Source organism: Adiantum capillus-veneris, chromosome 15 (genome assembly GCF_014529385.1).
Source record: "Adiantum capillus-veneris isolate H3 chromosome 15, ASM1452938v2, whole genome shotgun sequence".
Classification (NCBI taxonomy): Eukaryota; Viridiplantae; Streptophyta; class Polypodiopsida; order Polypodiales; family Pteridaceae; genus Adiantum; species Adiantum capillus-veneris.
In genome coordinates this window covers 58,466,792-58,492,204 of record NC_140945.1, presented here as the reverse complement: position 1 = coordinate 58,492,204, position 25,413 = coordinate 58,466,792, and the positions used below count along the sequence as shown (strand labels likewise).

The window sequence follows — 25,413 nt, the reverse complement described above, 5'->3', positions numbered from 1 at the left end:
AGCTCTTAACCTGTGGCAGTTTGCATAATGAGGCCTCCCCGAGCTTAAATTTCAGCGCTACCTCTTCCTTTGTGAGGCAAGTGCACAGAAATGTGCCATTTGGCGCATTTACAAGCATTTTCCTGTTTCGTTTTTGCCGCCTAAAAATCTCCCGACTGGTTGCTCGGTTGACTTCACGACAGAGTTGTAAAGTGTTCCCCTAGTCATACCGGAGGTAATGACGCGAACACATTTCACGGCCCAAAATAGCAGTTCCCTAAATTTTAGGAGATGCTTCCGTTGGGCTCCCACTGGTCTTCTGACCATCTATCCTCATTAGGACCGCATCCAAAAGTGCAATGTGGCCCAACTGTCGGATACTTTCTGTTGGTAGTCCAACCTTGACTTTACTCCTTTATTGAGTTCACTTCCTAGTATCCACCAACTTGCTAAGTGCGGCGTGGGGACCTACATGATCTTGCTCGGAGGCTAGACATCCTCTTACTATACGAATTCCAGTGTTGGCCACTTTCCGTCTGCGGGTGAAACTACCATTCACATTGGCCATACAATGTCCGACTGTTTGCTACTTCAAAAAGAGGGTCTCAAAAATAAAACAAAAATCATTAGAAAGAAACCAACAACTAAGGTTAGCAGTTGCCACGTCCTCGTGACATAGTTAACAGCTACAACGTCCCCGTGACATACCCTTCTCTTGAAATCGCAAACGTCCTCGATTGCATACCATAAATACACGCCACTGATGATCTTGTGCTATTAACACTCTTTTATCATCTCATGTATACGCAAGAAAGGTCGTAACACATAGATACAAATGACTTAATGAGACCTTCATACTTTTGTCATTTCCATCTATTACACTGAATTCATATGTACATTTGATGTACTAGCTCTATCATTACCCCTCCTTTGCACACGTTGGGTTGGGACGTAAGTAGGTTGTAACCCAAAGGCTTCAAGGTAAAGCTGCAATACATTTGGTGACTCTGACAGTTCATGCTCTTCCATCCACTTTGCATCCATAGGCGGATAGTTCTTGAACTTCACCAAATAACGTCTTGCAACTTGTCCTTTAACTTTTTTGTCCTTATGTGCCAAAACTTGCTCAGGTACTAGGATCTCATCAAGTTCCTCAACTTTTGGCTGATCCTCATCTGGCATATCTTCTGGCACATCACCCACGAAGGGTCTTAGAAGACTCACGTGAAACGCATATGAATCTTCCATGCATCAATCAATTTTAGCCTGTAAGCCACATCGTTGATCTTGTCAAGCACTTGAAAAGGCCCATAGTAACGCATGCTGAGCTTAGGAAACATCTGTTCCTTGCCCTTCATCTTCTTTAACCTTGCCTTTTCGAACCTTAACAATACCCAGTCACCATGTGATAACAACAATTCACGACGGTGACGATCAGCAACCTTTTTCTGTTTTGCCTAAGGCAACTTTAATTTTCTTGTACATTTCATCCATATTCTCAACATATCGATTTGCCTCAAGATCTTGTCCTTTGTATGCAAAATGGAAGGAACCTTTTTGCCAACTTCAACAATCTCAAAAGGTGCTTTGCCAGTAGACGAATGCACCGTATTATTGTACGCATACTCAAGCATAGGCAAATATTGTTCCCCCTTGCCCTTATTATCTGACACACAACATTTTAGCACATCTAAAACAATAGAATTAGCCTCTTCTGACTGTCCATCAGTTTGTGGATGAAACGATAACAAGAACTTGAGCGTAGTGCCCATGTTCTCAAACAATCCTCTCCTAAACAAACTGGTCATGCGAGGATCACGATCACTGATAATCGATTGTGGCATACGATGGTACTTAAAACACATTGTACATAAACAAGCGTGCCATCTGATCAGATTTTATCTTCTTCGTGACACGGATAAAATGGGCCTGCTTGCTGAACATGCAGATAATGGTCCATATACCATCGTTCCCTGTTGGCGTTCTTGGAAGATCAAAGATAAATTCCATAGCAATGCTTTCCCATGGCTTATCCGGAATCGGCAGTGGTTGTAACAGCCATGGTGCCTTTTGGCAAATTAAGCATGCTCGCAAAAGGCATCCACATCTCTCCTCAAGGTAGGCCAATAGAAGAATGTCTCTACCGCTTTAACTGTCGTATCAATACCACGATGCCTTGCGTACAGTGGGACATGACTCTCTTCCATGACCTTATGTTGCAGTGGCCTAGTGACTGCCATGCATCATCATAAAACCATCTCTTAGGATGGTAGTGCTCGTGATGTTGCCCTCTTGTAGTTGTTCAAAGATCCTTGCAAAATCTTCATCAGCAGTATATTGTTCCTTCATGTCATCTAACTCATGAGGATAAGGAATTGACACAGCTGAAATTTGTGGCTTCCTTGATAACGCATCAGCCACAACATTCTTCTTGCCTTCCACATGCATAATCTGAAAGTGGAACATGGAAAGAATGTTTGCCCATCGCATATGCTTTTCGGATAACTTTGACTGTGTCAAGAAGTATCGCAAGGTCTGATGATTTGTTTGGACAACAAAATCAACACCTAAGAGGTAGTGCTTCCCACTAGAAAGCGCATGAATCACGGCCAAGAGCTCTTTCTCATAGACTTGCATAGTCCTCTCTGGCCCTTGCAAAATTCGGCTTTCATTAGCTACTACCCGTCCATCTTGCATTAGCACTACTCCGATGCTACTGCCACACGCGTCACACTAGACCACAAATGACTTCCTGAGATCTGGCAAAACAATTATTGGATCTAAAGTCAACTTTTCCTTTAAGAGACTAAAAGCTGAAATCTCTTTTTGGGTCCATCTGAAGGTGACGTCTTTCTTTTGCAAAGCGTGAAGAGGCGATGCTATCTCGGCAAAATTTCTGATAAACCTTCTATAGTAGGAACACAATCCCAAGAAGCTTCTAACATCGTGCACAGTCTTCAAGCCTGACCACGTCTTAATAGCTTCGACCTTTGCGGGATCCATTCTGACACCATCCTTTGAGACTATGTGGCCAAGAAAGTGGATCTCTTCGAGGAAGTATTCACTTTTCTTAGGATTGACAAGTAACCTGTGACTACGCAGCTCTTCGAACACAATGGTCAAGTGACGCCTATGCTCCTCTTCATTCTTCGAATACACTATCATGTCATCGAAGAACGTCCCAACAAACTGTTGATGTGAGCGAAAAATCCGGTCCATCATTCTGTTGGACGTGGCAAGAGCATTAGTTAGCCCAAACGGCATCACTAGAAACTCATAAAGACCAAATGTCGTTCTAAACGGAGTCTTGTGCACATCCTCTAGCCTTATACGAATCTGATGGTACCCACTCTTAAGGTCTATCCTGCTGAAAATTGCAGCACCCTCTAAACGATCAAGAATATCATCAATTCTAGGAATAGGAAACCTATTCTTGATGGTATTCTTATTCAACGCACGGTAATCAATACACATGCACCATGAGCCATCCTTCTTCTGCACTAGGAGCACTGGGGAGCAAAAGGGTGAAGAACTAGGCTGAATCAACCCCTTCTCTAATAACTCCTCAACCTGGCCCATAATCTCTTTCTGTTGCGCCGCACTAACCCTGTAGGGAGGTCTATTTGGTGGGCTACACCTTGGCACCAAATCTATCCGATGGTCCTCAGGTCTCTCTGGCAGCAATTGCGACGGTAATGAATCAGAAAAACAATCACTAAACTTTTGCAAAAATGCTGACCTTTCTTTATCTAACACAAATAAATTTGACTAATCACTATCTGAGACATCACGTGCAAAAATCAAGTACACAGAAAGCTGATTCTTTATTATAGAAGTGATAGCAGAAGCAGATACAATAGGGACTGACTCTCCTTTTAGCTTTACATCCAAGATGTGAGTTTTGTCCCTATGCTGTACAGTGATCTTTTTGTTGTAGGCATCCAAGACTCCATGCACTCGGAACATCCACGGGATCCCCAACAAGGCATCACATCCTTCCAACGGCACGATGTAGAATTCTTTGTCCACATACGACTGAATATACAGGCGCAGCTTTCCAATGATGGGAGTAACACACTTTGAGTGGCCAGGACATGCCAACCCTGCATGTGCTGTGTACCCCATCTCTTCAGGTCTGATGCCCAACTTCAAAGCTAACTCTGGTGAGAAAGTTGGCTTTGGCACCTGGATCAAAGAAGATGAGTGCCGTCTGATCCCTAACTTTACTCCATGTCCTGCATAACTCACTGGCATCTGTACTAGACTTGTCACCCACCATGTCTGGCACCAAACCTGCCGTAGCTTTAGGCTTCTTGCCTTTCTGGTCTTCTTTATCATCTGAGTCAGCTGGTCTTTTCCTTTGTGGACAATTGGTAGCAAAGTAACCAGGCTGATCGCATATAAAGCATTTATTATCAGCCATTAGGACCTTCTTTTCCTCTAGTGACTTGCGCACAAAAGGCTTCCTTTTCTGTTTCTTTGCCTGCGCTCCAGAAGTCCCGGCTGAATCCTTGTCCTTGGTGGCCTTTTCTGACCCCTGTGACGCATTAGGAGCCGTTTTCACAAAGGGCCTCTTCGCTGAACTTTTCTTCTGCTCCGAAACCCACTGTCCTCTCCTTTCGACAAGGCAAGACCGGTGTTAGCAACTTCCATAAGCTGAGTGAGGGTAGCCACTCTGTTCTTGGTACAGTAATCAAGAAGCCCTTTAGGCAACCCACAACAGTACTTCTCTATCTGCTCTGTCAGTGGCACAAATCTGTAGGAGGTCACTCGTAACGCTTTACAAAACCTCCGATTGTACTCCAACAAGCTCTTGCATGTAGCCGAAGTAAGTTGGTGCCAATATGTCATGACGTCGGCTTCAAATTCATTTGACAACCAAGTAGATTCAAACATTTGCTTGAAGTAGACCCAAGTGGCGGGTGCCTGTCCTTGCATTAACAATGTCGTCCACCAAGTAAGCGCATTGTCCTTTAAGAAAGTGGCAGCTTTCCTGACTTTCGAGGCCTCTGTAAAATTCCCTCCTGCATAAGTTGTATCAAACTGCTGGAGGAAAGTGAGAGCCTTTGCTTTATCCTCAAAGCCACTGAAAGTACTGAACTTTAAAGCTGCACCACCTTCTTTGTAAGCTTTCGGCTTCTCCAATGCCCCCAAGTTGTCATAAGGAATGGTCTGCAACATGGGCACTGTAGTAGGCATGATCGGCACATCTTGGCCATTCACATTCTGCATCAGAGGTGCGATATCTGGCTGCTATCCAGAAAAACCAGCCATGACAAAATGACACTGTGGCACCCCAAACTGGCCCTGGTTGCACTGAAAACCTTGCTACATGTCGTTACTACCATACATGGGATTTGGCATGATGCCTTGCATACCCCCAAACGTTGTTCCTGGCATCTACGGCTGACTTCCAGGCACATAACAAGCCATACTTTGGAACACTGATCTACCCCCAAAATACCCAAGATGTACCGTGGGTGGTGGAAAAACTCCCTGCATAGCTTGGTATCCAGTTCCCTGTCCATTAGAGGCAACATGCGGGCACTGAAAGGTGGTGGGCTGAACTGGCATAACTTGTGGAATAGGCGCTCTAGCCACTTGTTCAAGGACATAAGGAACCGGTTTTGGAGCCCCTGACTCCGCAACATGCGAGTGTTCCCTTTCCTGCTGAGTCACATTAAGTACTTGGGCTTAAGCCTCAACAAGCTCCGTACACGGTGTAGGTTACCTATTCTGCTGTTGCACTGGTGGCACTTGCAAGAACTCCATAAACCTTGGATTCTGCACCAGCTGCGAAAAGACATTCACCGCGACAACTAACTGAGTCCTGAACGCATCATCCTCAAGTTGCCCAATCATAAAGCCTTGTACTACTGGAGGGAAATTCACATTAACAGGAGGTACAGTCTGACGTGGCCGTGAGCTCTCGCCAATCTCAAAGACCATAGGGAATTCCTGTCTGTCCTTTGAAGAGGAACCCTCTTCCATAATGCCCTTCCCTTTGTCGGCCATAGTGTAATCCCACGTTCCTACACTGTCACCAGGAGGTGTATTTTTCATGTTGCCTTCAATAAATAAGTACTATATATTTTTATTTTTACTTGTTTCCCCGGGACCCTTGAAAAGGTGCAAGTGGACATTGCATGGCCAGTGTGAAACAACTGCGACCGAATAGGTTTCTCACATCGAGAGTCTAGGTCGGTCGGTCGGTCTGGGTCTGGTCGGGCCAGTTAGCACTGAATTCTGATGAGTATGGAAGCTTGTGCCCGCCAAACGAAATCTGGGCCACTCGAAAAGTCACTTACAACTTTATAAGTAAGTGGGAACTAGGGAATTAACTCAAAGGGGCAAACTGGACACTTGGCAGGAGGAGGTCAATCAACAGGACACCTCAGCAAGAGGAGGCGCCCAATTTGAGAGAGGGACTGATTTTTCACTGAGAAGTGACCTACAGTGTGTGTGTGAGTAGTGAGTGCAAGTCTACAGCTTTAATGGAAAGCTTGCCTTCTCCTCTGTCTCATGTAGCGCCATGACTTGCTCTCATGCATCTCTCTCTCCCCTTTGGCACATATGGTAATGCCCCACTAGTTGGGCTACTCAGGTGAACATGTACAGTTCGAGGGATTTATGCGTGTTTGCCAAGACAAGAGCCTTTTGAACAGGAACCGGATTAGCTAATTGCTTATCCCCCACAGGTACGCACAGTTCCATCGCGAAAGATTTCGAGTTAGGAGAGTTTTCTCGCGTAAAAACTCGTCCAATTCACAGGGGAACTGTCCCCTTGCGTGCGGGAGCCCTTGGGACACGCGTAGGCATGTTCGCTCCGCTAAAAACGAGATCCGAAACAGCAAATTACAGCCTGCTGTGTTTTTCTGCAGGTTTAGGGTTTCGCACCTAAACTGCAAGGGAACCCCGGGGGAGCCTCGTGAGAACCCTGGGATGCGTGTACAGGCTTTTGGGCACCCGGCAGTGAAAAACAGAGAATTACAGCCCGCTGAATTTCTGTGACAGCTCACCAAAAAGCTTCCAGATAGCAAGGGAATCCATCCTAGACACGTGCTTTTGACCTACACGGGTTTTTGCGCCGTTATGCTGCCGAAATCCGGTCGAAAACCTTCGTTTTCAGCCCTCGCGAGGTTTGGACAGCTTTTTTGTGAAAGCTTGTGCTAAGTGGTCGGATCGTCTACCTTAATTTGAATAAAGAAATACCGAAAGGGGCGCCAGTCTTTGGGGCCTACAGGGTGTCGGTCTCGTGTGCGCAGTGACATTTCTAGTCGCTAGACGCAACTGTGTTCTCTTCCCTTCTCAATGCTCTGTGTAAAGTTAACAGGTAATTGAAATAGTACCGCCCTCTACGTTGTACAGGCCAGTTATATGGTTCCATCGACGGGATAGTCACTTTTTCTTCAAAAAGTGCAACGTGGATTGTTGTAGGTGAAAGCAACACAAAGCTTGTCGTTATGGCAAAGAAGAGAGACCAAGTACCTGAAGAGGGATCTTCCTCACATGGCACGGAGAAAGTTCCTTCAACTCTTCAAGAAGAGGAGAGGTTGTTTAGAACTCAACTGCGTTGCTGCATGGACATGTTTCAGCAGTTGGCTAACAACCAAGGATACAGAAGTTCCTACAAGCTCCGACATAGGGTTTTCAACCTCCTACACAGGGCATGACTGAGCCGTTGCAAGAAAAGGAGATTTCCAATGCACAGAGGACTCGTGATGCTCGAGGGAAAGCCCATGTGGTTGAGCAACTAGCGATGTCCAATGATCCAAAGCAACTTGCTTTAGCTGGACAGGAACCGTTTGTGAATGGTCAAGGGAGTAATGAACACGCTATGCGTCAGACCCTTCCATTACCTAATACTTATCCTGGTTATTTTGGAGGTAGTTCAATGTTTCAAGCTATGGCTAGACCTTCCACAGGTTATATACCAGGGAATGAGTTCGGGACAATGCAAACAGGCATGGGTAACCCTATGTACGCGAACATGGGTGTCCAACCAAGTTTTCAGGGTGCTTATGGCCAGTTTCGAGTGCCTGGAACACAATTTGGTATGGCTGGTTTTTCGCAGCCATACGTACAAAATGCAGATATGACAGGTAAAATAGATGCGAGTGCTGGAATGAACAATCATGGAGCACCACTGTTACAGGCAACTGTTTATGATAATGTGGCTCCTTTGAGTCAGCTTAAGGATTACAAGGAAGGTGGGCAGGGAGTGAAGTTTGAAACTTTCAAAGGAACTGAGGATCAATTGAAGGCTTTGACCTTCATACAGCAGTTCGATGCAGCTTATGTTGGAGGAAACTTCACGGAATCTTCAAAGATACGCAAGGCTGCCACTTTCTTGAAAGGGAATGCGCTTCAATGGTGGACCGCATTGTTGAACTAGGGTCAAGCCCCAACAACGTGGATCCAATTCAAATAGCTTTTTGCGTCTGCATGGCTGACAAACACTTTTGAAGTGGATGTGATGACAGAATGGCACGAGTTGAATGCTAAACAGTGTGCGAATCTGGAAGAGTACAATAAACAGTTTTGGGCCGCACTGTTGCCAGTCACCTCTTACAGGTTTGTGCCATTGTCAGAACAGATTGAGAAGTACTGTTGCGGATTGCCCAAGAAAATCGGGGACTACTGCACAAAGACTATTGTCATGAATATGTTTCAGTTGATTGAGAATGCAAGAGTGACCAGCAACCTGTCGAAGGGAGATTCCGATGTATTTAATACCCACAAGAAAGGTTCCGAGGGCAAACAGTTTTCAGTCAAGGGCAATGTTGCAACAAAGCCTTCTGAGCCTCCCACAAAGAAGCCCTCCACTGAAGAAGGTTATATGTCCAAGAAGCAATCCAAGTCTTCTTCAGGACGAGGACGAGGACGAGGACAAAAAAGGCATTTTTTTGGCAAAACTTTTGAAGAAAGGAAAGCTCTTAGGGAGGCCAAGAAATGCTACATTTGTGAACAGGAAGGACATTTTGCAAATGAATGCCCACAGAAGAAGTCACAAGATAAGGATGACAAGTCAGACCATAAAGGGAAGAAGCCAAAGCCAAGTGCAGGACTTGTTCCAGATTTGGTTGGAGACCAGCCAAACACACATGCCACAGAGCTGTGCAGAGCTTGGGGCAAAGTTAGAGACCAGACAGTGCTGGTTTTCTTTGATCCAAGAGCCCGTGCAAATTTCATATCACCAGAATTGGCATCAAAGTTGGGCATTCGTGCAGAGGAGATGGGTATGACAGGGGAAGCAGGTTTGGCATGCCCAGGTCATTCAAAGCCCGTTACTCCCATTTTGGGGAAGCTTCGTCTGCACATTCAGAGTTATGTGGATGCGGAAGAATTTCATATTATGCCACTTGAGGGCTGCGATGTGTTACTAGGTATCCCATGGTGTTACAGGTTACATGCTATGGTGGATACTTACAACAAAAAGATTACCCTTGTACATAGAGGAAAGACTCATGTCCTTGATGTAAAGCTTAAAGGCGAGTCTGTTCCAGTTGTTTCTGCTTCTACTATTTCATCTGTAATAAAGAATCATCTTTTTGCGTACTTGATCTTTGCAAAAGAAGTACCTCAAGTTGTATCTAATTTGCCTACCTTAGATAAAGACAGGTCAACTTTTTTGAGTGGTTTCAGTGATTGTTTTCCGAACTCTTTGCCAGGGGAGTTACCTCCTGAGAGACCTGAGGATCATACCATAGATCTTGTGCCAGGTTCTAGTCCACCAAATAGACCACCATACAAGGTTAGTGCAGCCCAACAGAAAGAGATTATGAGTCAGGTCAACGAGCTTTTAGAGAAGGGGCTGATTCAACCCAGTTCATCCCCTTTTTGTTCGCCTGTACTCTTAGTGCAGAAGAAGGATGGTTCATGGCGCATGTGCATAGACTATCGCGCCTTGAATAAGAATACCATCAAGAACAGGTTCCCCATACCGAGGATAGATAACATTCTTGATCGGCTTGAGGGAGCGTCATTGTTTACAAGGATAGACCTAAAGAGTGGCTACCATCAGATACGCATTAGGCCAAAAGATGTCCATAAGACTGCGTTCAGAACAATATTTGGTCTCTATGAGTTTCTTGTCATGCCATTTGGTCTCACAAATGCTCCTGCCACGTTTAATAGAATGATGGACAGAATTTTTAGATCACATTAAAACTTCGTGGGTACCTTCTTTGATGACATGATTGTCTATTCGAAGTCTGAAGAGGAGCATAGGGATCACTTGACTGCAATTTTCAATGAGTTACGTAAGAACAGGCTACTCATTGATACGAAGAAGAGTGAATTCTTTTTGCAAGAGATTCACTTCCTTGGGCACGTTGTTTCAAAGGATGGGGTACGCATGGATCCCGCTAAAGTGGAAGCAATTAGGTCATGGCCAGACTTGAAGTCCGTACATGACATTCAAAGCTTTCTAGGCTTATGTTCCTACTACAAGAGGTTCATCCGAAATTTTGCTGAGATTGCTTCTCCACTCCATGCACTACAGGGAAAAGGAGTTACTTTCAAGTGGACAGCCAAAGAAATTTTAGCGTTCAAACACTTGAAAGAGAAGCTGACTTCAGATCCGGTAATCATTTTGCTAGATCTTTCGAAACCTTTTGTGGTTCAGTGTGATGCGTGTGGCCATAGTCTTGGTGCAGTTCTAATGCAGAATGGCTGAGTAGTCGCATATGAGAGCATAATTCTTTTGAAGACTGAAAGGAACTTGCAAGTCTATGAGAAAGAATTGTTGGTAGTAATTCATGCTCTCACTAGTTGCAAACGCTATCTGCTAGGGGCTGATTTTGTTGTCCAAACAGATCATCAAACCTTGCGATATTTTCTCACACAGACGAAGTTGTCTGAGAAGCACATGCTATGGGCAAACATTTTGTCAATGTTCCATTTTCGGATTGTGCATGTGCAAGGGAAAAAGAACGTGGTGGCTGATGCGTTGTCACGAAAGCCCCAAATTTCAACAGTGTCAATTCCGTACCATTGTGAACTAGACGAAATGAAGAGACAATATGCTGAAGATTCAGATTTTGCAAGGATCTATGACCAGCTTGTTGATGGGCAACGTCATGAGCACTATATGCTTAAGACTTTCTCATGATGCATGGAAAGTTATGCGTTACTAAACAGTTACGGCCAAAGATTTTGATGGAAAGTCATTGTCCACCTTATGCTGAGCATCGTGGAATTGATGCGACAATGAAAGGGGTTGAGGCATTCTTCTATTAGCCAGCTTTGCGTCAAGATGTTGACACATTTGTAAGATCATGCTTAGTATGCCAAAAAGTCAAATTTGACAGACAAAAGCAACCGGGATTATTGCAACCATTGCCGATCCAAGATAGGCCATGGGAAAGCATAGCAATGGACTTTATCTTTGATCTTCCAAGGACACAAACAGCCAATGATGGGATTTGGACTATCATTTGTAGGTTCAGTAAGCAAGCCCATTACATTCCTGTGAGGAAGAAGATAAAGCCAGAACACATGGTCAAGATATTCATGAGCAATATCTTTAAATATCACGGGATGCCTCAATCAATTGTCAGTGACAGGGATCCACGTATGACGAGTCTTTTCTGGAAGGCATTGTTTGAGAACATGGGCACTACGCTAAAGTTCTCTTCTTCGTTTCATCCGCAAACTGATGGACAGTCAGAAGAGGAAAAATTCTACAGTCTTGGACCTGCTCAAATGTTATGTGTCAGAGCACAAGGGAACTTGGGAACACTACCTTCCATTGGTTGAATATGCTTACAATATCACTGTGCATACGTCAACAGGTAAGGCACCATTTGAGATAGTGGAAGGAGGGAAGAAAGTCCCACCCATTTTGCAGACTAAGGACAAGATATTTGAAGCAGACAAGTATGTGCAAGATATGGATGAAACATACAAGAAGATAAAGATTGCTCTTGAGAAGACTCAGGTTAAGCAAAAGAAAGCTGCTGATCGTCACCGTCGTGAACTTGTATTTTCACTTGGTGATTGGGTGCTTTTGCGCTTTGAAAAGGCCAAGTTCAGGAAAAGGGAAGGCAAGGAACGCTTGTTTCCTAAGCTCAGTATGCGATATTATGGTCCTTTTCATATTTCAGAAAAGATCAGCGATGTAGCTTACAGGTTAAAGCTACTAGAAGGCTGGAAAATACATAATGCTTTTCATGTCAGCCTTCTAAGACCCTTTGTTGGTAACGTGCCAGAGAATATGCTTGATGAGGAACAACCCGAAGTGGAAGAATTGGATGAGATCCTTGTTCCTGAACAGATATTGGCACATAAGGAAAGAAAGGTTAGAGGAAAAGTTGCAAGACGCTATTTGGTGAAGTTCAAGAACTATCCATCGTTGGATGCCAAATGGATGGAAGAGTCTGAATTGCTTGATTCACCTGAGCTATTGCAATTGTATCTTGAAGCCTTTCAGATGGAACCCACAGTGACTTGATGTAGCCTTTTTGGAGCAAGGCAAGAGCATGGTTCATGATGCTCAAGAGAGTAGTTAAGCAATTGTATCTACTCTTTCCATACAGAATTTAGCTGGAGAAGTTTGTGCTTCAGAGTACAATAGAAGGCTTCTATACTTGATATATGTGTCGTAGCTAGGTTGGTGGGATTGTTTAATCGTCCAACGCTACATTTCCGGAAGTATGTTACCGCATGTATTATTGGCATGCAAGCGAGGTCGCTTGCAGTATTTCAAGGGTGGGGTGTGTCACCAAGAGGTGTATTTTTCATGTTGCCTTTAATAAATAAGTACTATATATTTTTATTTATTTTTATTTTTACTTGTTTCCCCGGGACCCTTGAAAAGGTGCAAGTGGACATTGCATGGCCAGTGTGAAACAGCTGCGGCCGAATAGGTTTCTCACATCGGGAGCCTGGGTCGGTCAGTCTGGGACTGGTCGGGCCAGTTAGCACTGAATTCTGATGAGTATGGAAGCTTGTACCCGCCAAACGAAATCTGGGCCACTCGGAAAGTCACTTACAACTTTATAAGTGAGTGGGAACTAGGGAATTAACTCAAAGGGGCAAACTGGACACTTGGCAAGAGGAGGTCAATCTGCAGGACACCTCAGCAAGAGGAGGCACCCAATTTGAGAGGGACTGATTTTTCACTGAGAAGTGACCTACAATGTGTGTGTGTGAGTAGTGGGTGCAGGTCTACAGCTTTAATGGAAAGCTTGCCTTCTCCTCTGTCTCATGTAGCGTGATGACTTGCTCTCGTGCATCTCTCTCTCCCCTTTGGCACATATGGTAATGCCCCACTAGTTGGGCTACTCAGATGAACATGTACAGTTCTGGGGGTTTAAACTTTAAACTTTATGCGCGTTTGCCAGGGAAAGAGCCTTCTGAACAGGAACCGGATTAGCTAATTGCTAATCCCCCACAGGTACACAGGGGAACTGTCCCATTGCCGGAGCCCTTGGGACACGCGTAGGCGTGTTCGCTCCGCTAAACACGATCCGAAACAGCAAATTACAGCCTGCTGTGTTTTTCTGCAGGTTTAGGGTTTCGCACCTAAACTACAAGGGAACCCCGGGGGAGCCTCGTGAGAGCCTTGGGATGCGTGTACAGGCTTTTGGGCACTCGGCGGTGAAAAACAGAGAATTACAGCCCGCTGAATTTCTGTGACAGCTCACCAGAAAGCTTCCAGATAGCGAGGGAATCCGTCCTAGACAGGTGCTTTTGACCTACAGGGGTTTTTGCGCCGTTATGCTGCCGAAATCCGGTCGAAAACCTTCGTTTTCAGCCCTTGCCAGGTTTGGACAGCTTTTTTGTGAAAGCTTGTGCTAAGTGGTCGGATCGTCTACCTTAATTTGAATAAAGAAATACCGAAAGGGACGCCAGGTCTTTGGGGCCTACAGGGTGTCGACCTCGTGTGCACAGTGACATTTTAGTCGCTGGCCACAACTGTGTTCTCTTCCCTTCTCGGTGCTTTGTGTAAAGTTAACAGGTAATTGAAATAGTACCGCCCTCTACATTGTAAAGGCCGGTTATATACACTCTGTGTCTTTACCCAAAATAACCGAGGCTCGCTCTTTGAGGAAAAAGTGATTGATGTCCCGGCAACGAAACCTTGAAACCAGCCCGTGGGGCAGTAGGCGTTGGCTTTCACCAAAAATTCTTTACTTTAGACACACACAGAGAGAACGTGCACAGGAAACCTGCGACGAGAATTAACACTTAAGCACACACACGGCTTGGAAGCTAGAATGCTCCGAGCAGACGCCGACAACCTGTAGGCCCCAAAATTGGCGCCCCTTTCGGTATTTCTTTATTCTTTAACAGAGGGAATAAAACCTATGATCTCCTACGAGCTGCCCCGCATAATCCAAGTTGAGAAACACCTGTTCTAGCCCGATTTCGGCAGCATAACTGTATCAGAACGCTTCACAGTCAGTATCCCCACGCAATAGATGACTTTCCCAACGCACACGGACACTTTGCGAAACCTGGCGAGAATCTGCAGCACGCTCAATTCTCTGTTTTCTGCCCCGAAAATACACCAGATCACCTCTATAGCGGTCCCCTCGTGTCCCGGAACCTCCTGGAAGTATTAGAGATTGTTTAGGGCCGAAACCCTAAACCTGCAAAAATACACAGCAGGCTGTAATTCCCTGTTTTGGGCTCCGTTTCGCGTGCCGGTCGCATCTGTAGCAAGACCTCGAGCTCCTGCAACTGTAGGGCTACTTGCCCTTTGAATCAGACGAGATTCCTCCCGTGAAACCTCTCCGAATTCACTTGTACCTGCAGGGGATTAGGCACTAGCTAACCCAGTACCTGTGCAAGAGGCTCTTGCCTCAGCAATTGCGCATGAACCCACACACCTGTACATCAATCAAATAAAAAGCCCTCTTGTGGGGCATCACATAACTGTACCTAAGGGAGAGAGAGAGAGAGAGAGAGCAGTGTGTAGCGTGCAGGGCATCACTCCTGGCACCACATTGTACATAGAGGGAAAGGAAGCACTCCATAGCTCTTAACCTGTGGCAGTTTGCATAATGAGGCCTCCCCGAGCTTAAATTTCAGCGCTACCTCTTCCTTTGTGAGGCAAGTGCACAGAAATGTGCCATTTGGCGCATTTACAAGCATTTTTCCGTTTCAGGTTTGCCGCCTAAAAATCTCCCGACTGGTTGCTCGATTGACTTCGTGGCAGAGTTGTAAAGTGTTCCCCTAGTCATACCGAAGGTAATGAGGCAAACACATTTCACGGCCCAAAATAGCAATTCCCTAAATTTTAGGAGATGCTTCCATTGGGCTCCCACTGGTCTTCTGACGATCTATCCTCATTGGGACCGCATCCAAAAGTGCAATGTGGCCCAACTGTCGGATACTTTCTGTTGGTAGTCCAACCTTGACTTTATTCCTTTATTGAGTTCACTTCCTAGTATCTACCAACTTGCTAAGTGCGGCGGGGGGACCTACATGATCTTGCTCTGAGTCCAGACATCCTCTTACTATATGAATTCCAGTGTCGACCACTTCCCGTCTGCGGGTGAAACTACCATTCACATTGGCCATACAATGTCCGATCGTTTGCTACTTCAAAAAGAGGGTCTCAAAAATAAAACAAAAATCATTGGAAAGAAACCAACAACTAAGGTTAGCAGTTGCCACGTCCTCGTGACATAGTTAACAGCTGCCACGTCCCCGTGACAGCAACCCTTGGAAATACCTCCAAGAACCCTTACATTTCAGCTTCACCCGCAATGTTTTCACGACAGGACTATTCGAGTGGTCATACTTGCTCGCAAGGCAGAGTCAGCATCAAGGCTGGTATTCTGCGACAGTAGTAAGGCTACCAAGTGACTCGTATGGTCGGTGTTTACATCGCAACAGTACCTACATCTGCAGTATCCACCAGTTTGGAGGAGTTTTCATCGGTTTATGCATCCACAAGCATCAGAAGTATATATAAAAGTTCGACAGTTGTGCCTCACCTATAACAAGGGGGGATGTCACGTGCACACTACGCTTGCGCCAGCAGACAAGCTTCTGCTACAGTCTAGTGTCAATCTTAGCTTAGGACCTAGCCTGGCACTCTTGTGAGCCTCTAGCAAGACGTGCATGTCCAAGCCGGTCATAGTTGTATACCCTCTCTTGCACAGTACCGCATTTCAACACATAGGCAATTTACCGCGTGTCAAGCACCTCTAGCATGGCACCTTATTATTAAGTGACTTTTAGCATTTTTAAAAGGAATCCTAGGGCTGTTTTAATGCTGCTCGACCCAACCTTTTCCACCTATATAAGGGGCCTTTTGGGTGCTAGAGAAAACAGAGGACACGGAGATGCAATAGCACCAAGCAATACCCGCAAGACCAGCAGAAGAAAAAAAAATATCTCCAACGTTTTCCTCGGCATGAACAAGAGTTTTTGATCGAGCGTTTTCAGCCCTGTAGCATTAGGGTTTTCAGCCCAAGACAACCAACCGCAGCCAGTTACTTCACCCGATCATGCCATGTCAGATTCCGATTCTGACATGAATGATGGTTCTCCTCCGATGGAGGCGGTCCCACCTCGCAAGGAGAAGTCAGTATCTGGTTGGCTCTACTCTACGGTTTCTTCCTCTAGAGTCACGAAGTTACCAGACTCACCAAAACCTAGACAACCTCGACGTTCTGCACGCCTCAAGTAGAGGCAAGTTTTGACGGCACAGAGTCCGCGAACTTTGCTCTCATGTCCCAGATTCAGGCTTCACCGGTTGAGCCTTCCTCGGTGGAGGAAACACTCCAGCATGATTGCTTGAAGCATGCCATGCAACCAGAGTTGGATGCTATCGAGCGGAATAAAACCTGGACTTTGGTTCCCAGGCCCAACAAGCGAAAGGTGGTTTCTACGAAATGGATTTTCAAAACAAAGTACAAGGCCAATGGTTCCCTCGACAAACACAAGGCGAGACTTGTTGCTCGGGAATTCCCACAACGACCAAGCCTGGACTTTGACGAGACCTTTGCTTCCACAACTCACATGACTACCGTACGCACAGTATTTGCTCTAGCAACCAACTTTGGTTGGCCTATCTTCCAGATGGATGTCAAAAGTGCGTTTTTGAATGGAGATTTGGATAAAGAAGTTTATGTGGAGCACCCTCCCGGGTATTGTATACTAGGCAAGGAGGATTGGGTCTATCAATTGTGGAAAGCATTGTATGGACTGAAGCAGGCTGGACGACGGTGGTACCTCACACTTGACCAGTTTCTTGTGAAGCTGGGGTTACGGCGTACCTCATCAGATTCCAAATGGTATGTTGTCTCTGATGACTCTTTGGTTGCGATAGTGATTGTCTATGTGAACGATCTCATTGTCACAAGCTCATGGACCAGCAAGATCAAGTCAATCATGAAAGCTATGGAGACACGTTTCGAGATGACTGATCTTGGGCTTCTTCACTATTTTCTTGGATTCGAGATTTTTCAAACACCAAACGGCATCTTCTTTTCTCAGCGGAGTATGCAAAGGCTATCCTGGAGAGATTCCAGATGATAGGCTGCAGACCGATCGGCACTCCTCTTGAGCCCGGAGAGAACATATCGCTTCACGATCCTTCCCCACGGATTGACTTGGAGCCCGGAGAGAACATATAGCTTCACGATCCTTCCCCACAGATTGACTTGGAGCAGTACAGGAATGTTGTTGGCTGCCTTGTATGGTTGACTTATTCCCAACCAAACATCTGTTACACAGTTTTTGTCCTCAGTTCCTTCAATACCCGAACTCGTCAGCAGCATTGACAGTGTGCCTAGCGTACTTTACGGTACATAAGCGGCACCTTGGACCATGGGTGTGTTCCTTGGTCGCTCCAAGGGTTGCACCTTACTTGGTTGGTGCGATTCAGATCGGGCAAGAAATCCAGATACTCGGCGCTCTACTACAGTAGTTTTTTTCACACTCGGCTCGGGACCCATTTCATGGAGCAGTAAGCAGCAACCCACAATTGTGCTATCTTCCATAGTGGAGGAGTACAGTGCAGCTTGCTATGCTGCTTGTGAGGCCATATGGCTACGGAGATTACTATGAGAGTTGTGTTTCCCACACTGCTACGACTCGTCTTTTGTGTGACAATCAGAGTTGCATTGCTATTGCCAAGAACCCTATCTTGGCTCGAACAAGGCACATTGAGGTGCAGAACCACTATGTTCGGGAGCGGGTTTTGGCTGGAGATCTTCATTTGGAGTATGTCCCTACAACGGACAATGCAACAGACATCTTCACGAAGGTTGTACCTCAACGGACTTTGGCTTCTCACCTTTAACTCATTTGTGTTGTCTCAACATCCGATGCTGAGAGGGGGTGTTGAGTTACACCACGTTGCTTCGCCATTTTGTACGGCTAGTGATTGTCCCGGGTTGGCCACCCATCGCACATCATGTAGATTGCATGGACGGACACATTAGCACGTGTCCAACCGGTCATTTTATGAGCCTGGCTGGCTGGGTGCACATATTTTTAGTCATTTTTTGGGTTTTTATGTTTTTTGCACCAGTTACACATTTTGCCCTACCTCAACCTCACATTCTATAAATAGAATGGTTAGGGTCTTGTAGTCATTCATTGTGTGTTGAGAGCATCATTTGCAGAGCACTTGTGTTTTTCTCTCTCTCTCTCCCTCTAGCATTTTCGGCGCGCGTGGCTCACACCCTCTCCGCTCCTCACTCTCACAAGAAGTACAATGAGATCTTGGGGAAAAATCCCATAACAAACCACAAGATACATCTAAGGATAAAGTTACTCTAATCAAGTAGAGAAAGGTAGCTATCTTTATAGTAATCGAGTCTACACAAATTCGCCCAAGGCTCTATCCACCTCGAGCATGTAGCGAGCATGTGAGGATTCTACGTGCTAATCCTTAATTAAATACTTAAACTCATGATTAAGACTTAAGAAACTTGAACTGTACTCGAGACAAGACTTAGTAGACTCTGTGTTTGATTGATTGAATGTGTGATACAAGGGTTCCTTATATAGGAGACGAAGAGACATAAATGAAAAGACACGTCTCCTGGTGAAAAGACATGACTTTAGATGTAAAGACACATCCTTTTGGCAAAGAGTTGCAACCATTGGGCGAAGAGTCGCACCCGTAGAGCGAAGGGGTGTGACCAGTCGTCAAAGGAGTGTGGCTTTTGGCGAAGAGACACGTCCTTTGGGCGAAGGGGTGTGACCATCCAAGCGCAGGGGTCCTCCTTGGCATGGCACTTCACGTATCTGCAACTAGGAGTAGATGTATTGCTGTTAACATAGTCACAATCGTGACATTCCCTCCCATTTAAAATGAGAGCCCGTGTCAAAGAAATGACTTCTGATGTTGATAGAACTCTGGAAAAGCATTGAATCTTCGAAAATCTTCAATCTTTGAGTTATCGGAAACCTTTGTCTTGAACCTTTGCTTCTTGCGAAACCTTTTTGCTTTGACTGCTAAGTCCCATATCATTGCATTGTTCAAAGACTTTTTAGAGAAATCTGCAAGTTGACTGCAACAAGAGGTTGATCTTCAAAATCCTTCGTGTGATCTAAGATTTCTAGTTCAAAATCTTCCAGTAACTGCGAAATATTTGGGGAAGAGGAAATCTTCTCAAGGTACTCTTCAGATGGGGTAACTTCAACTTTAGTAATCACTGGAGAGGATTTTGGCTTGCGACTGTAATCATCTTCCAATAACGAATCCCAAAATTCTTCAGAATCATCTTCTGAAACTGTAACTTCATGACTTGTAATTGGCATATCATCATCCAGTAAAGAATCAAAGAAAGCATAGTCGTCTTCAGACTCGGAATCTGCAACTATATCTTTATCTTTATCTTTGTCTTCATCAATTGATTCAAGAGAAGTTAATGAATTCAAAAATTCATCAATAACAATATCTGCATTTGTATTAGAAATCATATTCTCTTCATAATCCATTGTATCATGCCGCTTGACTAGTACACGTGAGGCTTGAATCACTCTTTCCGCATGAGAAAGCCCATATAAAGTCAATTCTTGTCCATCTTTGAACAAATTGATAGTATGTCCTCGAAAGCTAATTGCTGGATCATATTGGAATAACCAATGCTGACCAAGAATCATGTCGTAATAAGATAAAGGCATGACTTCAAAATCCAGTTGATCTGCATAAGTTTGAATCTCGAACTGCAACTGTCGAGTTGTCTGATCACAAGTCAAAATTGATCCATCTGCTAATTTCACATCATATAAGTGAGAAGTCTTTTGAGTTGGTAAGCCAAGCTGTTGAACTATCTGAGTGCTAACGAAATTATTCGAGCATCCGCTGTCCACCAAAATATTGATGGAGCGACCATCGAGTAGTCCAAGAAGGCTCAAAACTTGCTTTGAGAGAGGCTCCAAAACTGAAGAATTGCACTGAGCATGCTTCATAAGAATAGTCGTATCCTCTGAGACACGAATTGTATTGACCACTGATTTTCCTTTATCCTTAGCAGAATCTGGTTGTTCAAGATTCGATGATGTTTCCGCGTTGGAATTTCTTTTCGAATTAGACGGATTTGGTCTCTCTGGACATTGATACCATCTATGGTCACCACTACAAATTGTACATAATCCTTCCTTCTTTGAAGTCGAAGATGCATTTGACGAAGAGCCTTGTTGAGTATTGGAATGCCGATCTTGAGAAAAATCACGTTCTTTACCACGATCAAGTGGAGGAACATGTGAAGAAGATCTGCTTTCAGATTGTCGATCTTGAGAATAGAACCTTGAAGTTGAATAAGGTTGCGTTGCTTGCTGTCTGAACTGATACCGATGTTGCTGATTTTGGCTATAGCTGTCTCTACAATCGCGTTGTGAAAAGCGAGCGTTGTTTGAAGATCTGTCACCAGGGAGAAAATTCCGTGTAGGGCGCCGATTATCGCCAAGATGCTCCACATAGGAAATTGCAGCATCCAAGGTGGTAGGGTTGTATTTGTGCACATCATCCTTCAGGTTGGGTTCGAGTCTGTCGATAAAGCTGTGAAGTTTATCAGAGGGACTAAGGGTCTCTATCTCCAGAGTTAGCCTTTGGAACTCTGTGATGTACGTGGCCAAGGAACCTGTCTGGTTCAGGCGGCGAAGAGAGGACCGGGCATAAAAATCCGCATTGGCAGATTCAAACGCCTTACGAATAGCACGCCAGAATTTATCCCAAGAAGGTATGTGTTTACCATCAGCAACCCGTCGTTGCCACCAAAGAAATGTTGTATCCTTGAGCAGAGAACTAGCAAGTGCAACTTTTTTACTTTCGACCAAGTCTGTGTTTGATAAGTAAACCTCCATTTTGAACAGCCAATGGTCCAACACGCGCTTGTCGCGGCGACCATTGTACGGTTCCGGCAATTTAACATCAAGCTTCTTCTTCTGTGCAGCATTAAAAATTTTATAAAGTAATTGAAGTTCGCGATTGTCTACCTCTTCAGTTGGATCTGGTTCGTTTGGTTCATCCACTGAAGCTTCGGAAAAAGGTGTTGCAGATGTTGCATTTGTAGTTCGAGAAACAACAGGTCGACTTCGAAAAGTGTTTTTCGTGTGCATCTCATCCAAGCGAGTGTGAAGTGATGCGAGGCTTATGGAAAGTGTGGTCATCTGCTCCTTAATAAGAGTAAGGGCATCGTCAAATTGACCACCTCCATCCTGAGAATTCGGCATGGTTACGCCTCAAAGGGAATTCTCGAACAGATGCAAGTTCTGGGTTGGGAATAGATTCTTCGGGAGGAAAAAAGTTTACGCTCTGGAGTCGAGGAATGAGAAATAATTATCAAGTCCGGTTATGACAAATCGGGAATCTCAATAACTTCCGGTTTTGGAGTATCCAGAATAATTATGACTTCGGTGTAGTAGGAATTTCCACGAGAACGCTGTCCAGAATCTCCTCTTTGTATGGAACTTAGGGGATGTCCACTTTGAATTCAACGTTTGCTATGGATACGGTGCCGATGGCGCACGGAGGAGAGGACGAGTGTGAGAGGAGGAGCCAAGGGGAGGCAAGGTGGCAAATCTGGAAACTCTCGCTAACTATCTTGCTGGGTTCTTCACTTTTTTATTAAGTAAGTTTTAATTGAAGGGTTCAAGTGAAAAGGGGCTTTCACATGGTTTTTAATTAGTTCTGGGCCGCCAACTTAATCAAGTGCATGGCCGGGTGTTTTTAATAAAAACCCTTGCGTTGATTGGACAAGCTGCCAGCGTTAAAAAAACTGCCCAACGTAAGAAATTCAGCAGCGTAGAGCGTTTCCAGAATTCGATTCAGCGTGTCAGCATGGCATCGTTTCAGCATGATGCGCCAAGGGGTGCCTGGGGAAGGGGTGCGTGAAGAGCATGCAGTGTTTCAGCCCAGCCAGCACGCCAGTGATTCAGCCCTTCATTCAGCCATGGCAACAGCGCATGATTTGGGAAAGGGTGCACAAACTTCAAAGGGGCACAACCCTTGGAAAAGGTGCGAGCACGGAGAAAAAGGGCATGTTTGTCGTGTGCCCGTTCACGGGAAGGGGTGCGAGGGCGGGTTAGAAGGAGTACAACCCGAGCAAAGGTACACGAGGCTCTCAGGGTACGCTACGCACCCACATTTGTGTTCCGTCTTTATTTATAGAATTGGAACAGAAAAATTCGGGTTACCTCATGCTTGTATGCATATGCATACCATCTTTCTTCAGCTTCCATGCAACTCCGAGAAGGGGTAGAGTGTAGCGGCAAGGGTGAGAGGCTCACAACCTTCGGGTCCCGGAAAAAATTTGTTCTGATACCACTGTGAGGATTCTACGTGCTAATCCTTAATTAAGTACTTAAACTCGTGATTAAGACTTAAGAAACTTGAACTGTACTCGAGACAAGACTTAGCAAACTTTGTGTTTGATTGATTGAATGTGTGATACAAGGGTTCCTTATATAGGAGACAAAGAGACATAAATGAAAAGACACGTCTCCTGGTGAAGAGACGTGACTTTAGATGTAAAGACACATCCTTTTGGCGAAGAGCTGCAACCATTGGGCGAAGAGTCGCACCCGTAGAGCAAAGGGGTGTGACCAATCGTCGAAGGAGTGTGGCTTTTGGCGAAGAGACACGTCCTTTGGGCGAAGGGGTGTGACCATCCAAACGCAGGGGTCCTCCTTGGCATGGCACTTCGCGTATCTGCAACTAGGAGTAGATGTATTGCTGTTAACATAGTCACAATCGTGACAGAGCAGAGGGGGAAGTTTGACTCCCAAGTCCAAGAGAATGGTTTTTGTCAGCTATAACTCTCTTTCCAAGGGATATCGCCTTTATGATCCAGAGAAGAAGGATGTTGTACTCAGCTGTGATGTTGTCTTTGACGAGTTTTTACCTTCAAAGGGGGCTTCTGCTCCCAAGTCTTCCACGACACCAAATTTGATGATACTTGGAGACCCAGATTATGTATTGCCTCTTGATGAACCCGCTTCTCCACCTCTTGTCCCTCGGGCTTCAGAGAAGAATATACCCATTTCAAATGATGCAGATGACAGTGATTCTCACCATAGTGCAGAGTTAAAGCCAAATATACAAGTAGCTCCTCCCCCGCGGAGCAAGTCAAACAAGTTACCAAAGTGGCTATTGGAGACCTTGCGAGATGCAACAACTTCAGATTTTCCATTCGACTAGCATGAAGCAGGTACTACACGACGATCTTAGCGACTTCAATTTGCTGACGTAGATGGGACTTTATTACAAGTGAACTATGCTTTGATGTCGACGGTGATCAAGGACAGAGATCCTCTGACAATTGAGGAGTCACTTTCACAACCGAAGTGAAAGTTGGCCATGCTCAAAGAACTTGATTCCATCAACAAGAACAACACTTGGGAGTTGGTTCCGCGGCCTACCAAGTGGAAGGTGATTGGTGTCAAATGGGTCTACAAGACCAAGTACAAATCTGATGGTTCTTTGGACAAGCACAAAGCACGACTAGTTGCCAAGGGCTTCTCTCAAAGACAAGCTGTGGACTATGATGAGACCTTTGCACCGACTATGAGGATGGCGACCATTCGGATAGTTTTTGCTCTTGCTGCCTTTTCTGGATGGCCGGTTTTTTAGATGGATGTTGTTTCGGCTTTTCTCAACGGCGATTTAGAGGAGGAGGTGTATGTGGAGCAACCTCCAGGGTTTGAGGATCCATTTTTCACAGACACGGTTTGTAGGTTGGCAATAAATGCCAACAGTCGCACTCAGCACATTTCAGGAGGCAATAATCACAAAATAAGTCTTGAAACTCAATATCAATGCAATAAGGCAAATTGCTTTGAAAAGTGTTGATTGACAAGTTCAAGCAGGGACGAACTTTGTCAGCAAAAAGATATACAATACTTCTACTTTGCTCATTACAAAACTCGAGATCTATCAGTGTACATTAAAGATACATTGACATATGTAAGAAAGACACTATATGGTTTAAAAAATGATAGCAGCAAGATTTGTACATAAAACCTAGAGACTACAACATGAGGCAGTGAGAATGAGTGATTAAAAAAGTAAAACAGACGCTGTGCGTAAAGTACCATACCAATCTTCGCTCAGACGACTCGGAACATCCACCATCCACTCAGGCAGCATGAACTGTTGCTTGAACCATTCACGGGCTTTGCTCCCCTTGAGCTTGGTGGCCTGCAGCATTCCGACAGCATTCTCTTCTTCAATTTCTAGCGCATCCACCTCATTGTTGTCAACATTTGTAGCAAAGTCCTTAAACTGAGCTGAATCCATGTGCTCCTTTTCTCGGAAATCGCTTATTTCTTCGTCCTGATCAACGCTAACTGCATCCTGTGCTCCAAAGCAAGAAGACGACGAGAGAGGGACAGCAAGCGAAACGAGCTGGCGGGCATGGTGCTGAAGGTCGCGACGGCTTTGGCTTTGTCTCTGCAAGGCAATATCACGCCGTTTCTGCTGATCGGAAATGATACGTTTGTGAGCTCGTCCCTCAGGTTTTGCACTGCGATCCGCCATCGCTCCTCTCACAAATAATGCAGCGCGGGAATGGCTATTTCCAAAACATTCAACAAAACATGGAAGTGGCCTGGCCCTTAAACTAAGGGCGGGTTCAGACGCGCGGGAATGGCTATTTCCAAAACATTCAACAAAACATTGAAGTGGCCTGGCCCTTAAACTAAGAGCGGGTTCAGACGAGCCCGGCCTCCCTTGTTCACAAAGAAGTTAAGAACGGAGACAATAAGATGTAAACTAAAAAGCGCAAATCTCTATTAACCAATGGGCGCGCTGTAGCAGCAAGACGTGTGGAGGTCAGTACGTGCTATTGTCCCCAAGCCCTGCTACCAACATTCGGCGCTAAAAGGCATGCTCGATTTTTGTTGGGTCAATAGGAAAGCATCAATTTTGTTGCCCAACAGGGATGCTCACACCTGCCCCTCTCTCTGTCGCCAACTCATTTGAACCCAGCCTAAGGCTATTTACACATTGCCTATGCG

At 45.1% G+C, this 25,413-nt stretch overlaps 1 protein-coding gene across 2 annotated transcripts in view; it reads right to left on the bottom strand.

Annotated features, from left to right (window-relative positions):
• LOC147440735 (uncharacterized) overlaps positions 1–25,010 on the bottom strand; it is a 37,265-nt gene extending 12,255 nt beyond the window's left edge. The window contains exon 1 of one of the 2 annotated variants that reach the window (XM_086483579.1): positions 24,495–25,010. In XM_086483579.1, coding sequence (XP_086339705.1) covers positions 24,495–24,934 — 440 coding nt within the window. In that variant the 5' untranslated portion in view covers positions 24,935–25,010. The remainder of the gene's footprint in view (positions 1–24,494) is intronic. The other variant, XM_086483578.1, reaches the window with a different exon arrangement.
• Between the last annotated feature and the right edge of the window lie 403 nt (positions 25,011–25,413).